General features: G+C 40.5%; 1 protein-coding gene and 1 long non-coding RNA gene across 2 annotated transcripts in view; one reads left to right on the forward strand and one right to left on the reverse strand.

Annotated features, from left to right (window-relative positions):
• LOC113457817 overlaps window positions 1-1,561 on the forward strand; it is a 16,122-nt gene extending 14,561 nt beyond the window's left edge. Inside the window, exon 3 of the long non-coding RNA XR_003378303.1 lies at window positions 1,205-1,561. This is a non-coding gene — a long non-coding RNA (uncharacterized LOC113457817). The remainder of the gene's footprint in view (window positions 1-1,204) is intronic.
• Window positions 1,562-1,568: 7 nt separating this feature from the next.
• Frg1 (FSHD region gene 1) overlaps window positions 1,569-4,684 on the reverse strand; it is a 16,857-nt gene continuing 13,741 nt past the window's right edge. The window contains exons 5-8 of the mRNA XM_026786864.1: window positions 4,402-4,506; window positions 3,521-3,612; window positions 3,018-3,128; window positions 1,569-1,794 (exon numbers count right to left, since the gene is read on the reverse strand). Of these exons, the coding sequence (XP_026642665.1) occupies window positions 1,758-1,794; window positions 3,018-3,128; window positions 3,521-3,612; window positions 4,402-4,506 (345 nt within the window). The 3' untranslated portion in view covers window positions 1,569-1,757. The remainder of the gene's footprint in view (window positions 1,795-3,017; window positions 3,129-3,520; window positions 3,613-4,401; window positions 4,507-4,684) is intronic.

Raw genomic sequence — 4,684 nt, forward strand, 5'->3', positions numbered from 1 at the left:
AACTCACAGAGATCCGCCTGCCTCTGCCTCCCGAGTGCTGGGATTAAAGGCGTGCGCCACCACCGCCCGGCCAGCCATCTTTTTTGAATAGTATTAATTCTGCCAATCCTTCAACACACCTCTTCATCTTTTAGTGACTTCAGCCCCACCTCCCAATGTTTTCCTATTACTTGCTTCAGATTTACTTGGAGTTTTCCTTAAAAGCAAACTTCGGGTCTAATGCTGTATTTGTCAAGCCTTGCATCTAAGGATGGTTCCTGGGAATCTATACTGAAGACTACAGATGGGCTGCCATTTTATTCACTTTGTGCTATTACTCTGTGGTATTGGGAGGGGGAAAAGCCCAGATGATCATGCGAGTTTGCAGGTTTTACAGCCTTGGAGCGTTGGCATTTTAGCTTAGACAATTTCTGGCTGTGTGGAATTGCCCTCGTCCTGCCGAGACACTGAAATATGTGTGTCCCTTACAAAGCCCCACAGCCTGGACTGAAAGTAAGAATAGGTTCCCGAAGTTCAGACACTGGAGAAGCGTGTGTGGCAATGCTCAGCTGCTGCAGCAGGAATAAGGTGGGCCGAGTCTACCGCGAGAGTGCCTATGTAAAGCAGACACTAGGTAGTGAACACTAAGACTAGATTTGGAGAGGCATGAAACATAAAACCCCAAAGTAGGCAGGGTCTGGCAGGTTAGCAAAGTTTTCTTTTCAATTATGGTTGATTTTAATGTCAACTTGCCACAAATTATAATCAGCTGAGTGGAGAGCCTCACCCAAAGACTTGCCCTGATATCCCAGACATGGGAAGGCCCACTCTGACTGTCGCAGTCTCCTCTTGCCCGTCTTTCCCTCTTGTGCTGAGCTGACTCACACTGCTGGTTCCTTCACTACCAGCATTTCCAAGCCTTCATTGTGGAGCAGGACCACAGGCACTATGGGAAGTTCCTGCACTTCTGGTGCCAGATCCCAACTCATGAAATTAGTAAGTGTGGGTCATCGCCCCCACAGTGAGAGAGCTATTCTCAACCATTCTAGGACAGCTGGAACTACTGACGTACCTAGTCTCAAGAACTGAGTACAGGGTTCTTAGTGTCTCAGGTGTGATATGCCTATCAGTATTTTAAAGCCCCCTCTCCCCACAACTCCAACCCCATTCTAGTCCTCTAGAGGACCTGCCTAAAACACTTTTTTTTGCCCCTTTTTTGAGACAGGGTCTCATGCAACCCAGGCTGGCCCTGAAATGTCCTGCACAACAGGACTATTATGTTACTAGACTACAAAGCAAGCAATCCATCAATCACACGAACAAGGAAGATAGAAGAAAAAACCCCAAACAAAGAAACAAAAAAGAAAAGAAAGAAAGAAAGAAAGAAAGACAGAGAAGAGTACCAAGGCTTTACTTACACTCTAATCCTCTAAATGTACAGATCAAGCTTGGACCGAGATAAAGAGAAGCAGCAGAGCAACAAACAGCAAGAGCCCAGCGCAGCGGGGGAACGTGTTTTCTGAAGTAACACGCCAGAGAATTCAGTGAAGAAGTTCTGCAGTCCTTTAAGTGGTTACTCTTACCTGAAAAGTAAATTCCATGAAGGATGTAGATTAAACTTGGTCAAACAAGATAAAAATTAAGCTGTAATTTTGAAAGTACTCAAGAAATCTGTAAAAGCAGAGTTACACTGAATATTTTTATTCAGAATAAAAACAAATACCCCCTCCCCCCCCAAAAAAAAAAAAAAAAATCAAAGCAACACAAAAACGTCTCTGTCACTTGCAGTATCGGTCAGCTTTCAATTTGGCTCTCCTGTTTAAGACACAAAGAACAACGAATGTAAAACATACCATATAGAGTCAATTGCTACCAACTAGAAAACTCAAGCCTGGAAACTGTCCTATTTTCATCACTGTATTATTAAACAGTCATATTAAAAGATTTCATTAAAGCTTTACCTTTCAACTTTCTTTAGTCTTATGAAACTTATTTTGTAATAGTCAACAGAGGTGGCTTAAGGGCTTTTTCAGGTCACAAGGGACACAGTAGTCATTCACGAGCTTAAGCCTGCCCTAAGCTTCTATTGGGCAACAATGGTGCATTTTCTTTTTTTAAAAACTGGTTTTAAAGTTGCTAAACAAACAGCTTACTCTATTTTAGAGTTCACAGTCTGACTATATTTTATGTCCTTTTGACTTCTCAAAACCATACACATATTAATTTTTCAACAACAACAAAATTTCTCCCACTAACCGAGTTCACCTTTACCAACCATTTAACAGGGTGTATGCAATTAAGTATTATTTTATCAGATAGTGGGAAGGCTTAAGAGTGATTTACAACAGGAGGCTTTATGACTGACAGGAGATTATCAGATCCTTTTCAGTTTGGCACTCTATTGATAGACTGCTTTAAGCCCGTAGTTAATTTCCCTGCCTGTTTTTCCAGGTAGTAAGTGTAGACAGTTACTTATTTAAATAAAAATAAACTGGAAAAAATATCAATAATGTGTTAGAAATATCTTGCACACTGCTGAATCTAACCTTACTAAAACAGGTTCAATTTCCCTTACTAAACTTTTAGTCTGGATACAAACTCATACATTGAATCTCAGTTTTAGGAACCTCTACTATACAAAAAGAACACAGAATCTTGGTATTACTCAAGCAACTTTCTAGCTTTGTTCCCAATCTTAAGGGAAGACGATGGGAAGCAAACTTATGAGAGGCAAGCACGGTAACTGCTACACCTGGAGACAGCCTGGAGGTTGCAAGGTAATCACTACAATATGGAAATGACCTGGTGGTTCAGTGACTTTATGAAATAGTTTGAGGTGAACCTGAAAAGCTAAAAAGAATTTAAGAATTTACATTCTGGTTATAATTTAGAAATTTGTTTTTAGCACACTTTCCCCAGTTTTATGTCTTTAGGTAATATTACCATATAAATTAGAGAAGACAGAAATCCTAAAACGACAGCAATGTAAGAACATACTACCTTTGAAAACTGCTGAAATTATGCAAACATGCAATTACCTGTCCAGAAGAGTCTCATGCAAAAACCCATCTTTCCGAGCCTTTTTAAGAATTTTACTATCTTCTTTGCTTATTTTGAGTTTGTGGTCTTGGAAGCTCTGAAATTTCTTTCTGTGAAGAAGATCTCTCATTGAAAAAACAAACCTCAAACAAACCTAATTATATTTCTTTAAAAATTGAAAAGTTTTTCTATTACAAAGGTGATTTCTTATGCTCTATCAAAGGGGCTGTCACTTGGCTAGCTCTGCAAAGCTTCCGTCTAAGGATGTTGGCTGGTTGTAGTCCTCATTTCTGGAACATGAATGGCCCCTGGGTGGCATGATAGTAACTCTATTAGAGGAAAGGAGAGCTGACTAACCCAGGTGTCTTTAGCTTGAAGCACTCAGCTCTTTGCTCTGTCCTTGAGTTCCCATTACTGGTTCTTCCGTCCTTCAGGAACTTTGCTATCAGGGGTCCTGAGAAACCCTACTGTCAAGAGTGGGGTCTGAAGGGAGAATACATACACATAGTTGATTTCACACTGCTTCACATTTCCTTTGTCCTCTTCTGGGATGTCATCTTTCTTTTTGGTTTCCCTTTCAGCACAGGATCTAATCTAGATATTGATGAGCACCCAATAGGTTACACATTTATCTTCCTTTCCTCACTTGCTAGGCAAAAGCACTCTAAGTGATTTCTTACTCAAGCAAAGAAAACAATGAACTTAGCAATAAGATTTAGGAAAAAACAAGCTCAAGATATATGATGTGTTTCGTACACATGTATCACTTACAGAATCAGCTGGAATCACATATAAGTTTAAACAAGGTTTCATCAGATTCCATTTAGCTACCTGATGATCCTGGAAGTTTACTGATGATGACATATAGTCATATGTTGTTTGAGGACAAAAGCCAGGAGACAATCTACATTTCAATTTATAAGAGACTACCTGAATAAAGTAAGGAAGAGCCCTAAAACAACACTATGAAGGTGAGGAGGGCAAGGCATTTGATACAGATTTACAGGGACAGGAATCTTTAGGGTACAACAGAAAACAGGGAAGGTGTTTATATAAGACAATACAGCAAACAAGCAACAGTAAAACCAAATGAAGCAAACGACGGAGGAAAGGTAGGGACAGGGCAGGATGGGAACTAGGTAAGCAGTGCAGGTGGAGACACAAGGCTTTGTATGCTTTCACTTTGAAACCTCCATGCTATGAGAACATATTATCTATCTTAAACATTAAGTATCAAGAAAGCTGCAGAGAAGCTCTGACCATTGGTTTCTCACCTGCATGGCACAAACACGGCATCCCTGGACATGTGATAGTTAGAGCACATGGAAAGAGGCAGTCGGGGCTGTCCATGTTTCATCACTACAGCCTGTAGGAGGTGCTTACCTTTATCATTTCTTCTTCTCCTGCGGTTTTATTCTTTGCTTCTATATCACCTGCCTCATTACATCTAATAAAGCAGCTATTTGAGGCCAATAAAGCCATTTTCCCCTAAATAAAACAAAAAAAATAAGAAAACAAGCTATGAATACTTATAGAAATCATAAGTCATTTACCTAATTTAAAAATTTCTCCCCAAGGGAGGACCTTGGACTTTCCACAGGGCAGGGAACCCTGACTGCTCTTTGGACTGGAGAGGGAGGGGGAGAGGAGTGGGGGGAGGGGGAGA

Source organism: Microtus ochrogaster, linkage group LG7_11 (assembly GCF_000317375.1).
Source record: "Microtus ochrogaster isolate Prairie Vole_2 linkage group LG7_11, MicOch1.0, whole genome shotgun sequence".
NCBI classification, from domain to species: domain Eukaryota; kingdom Metazoa; phylum Chordata; class Mammalia; order Rodentia; family Cricetidae; genus Microtus; species Microtus ochrogaster.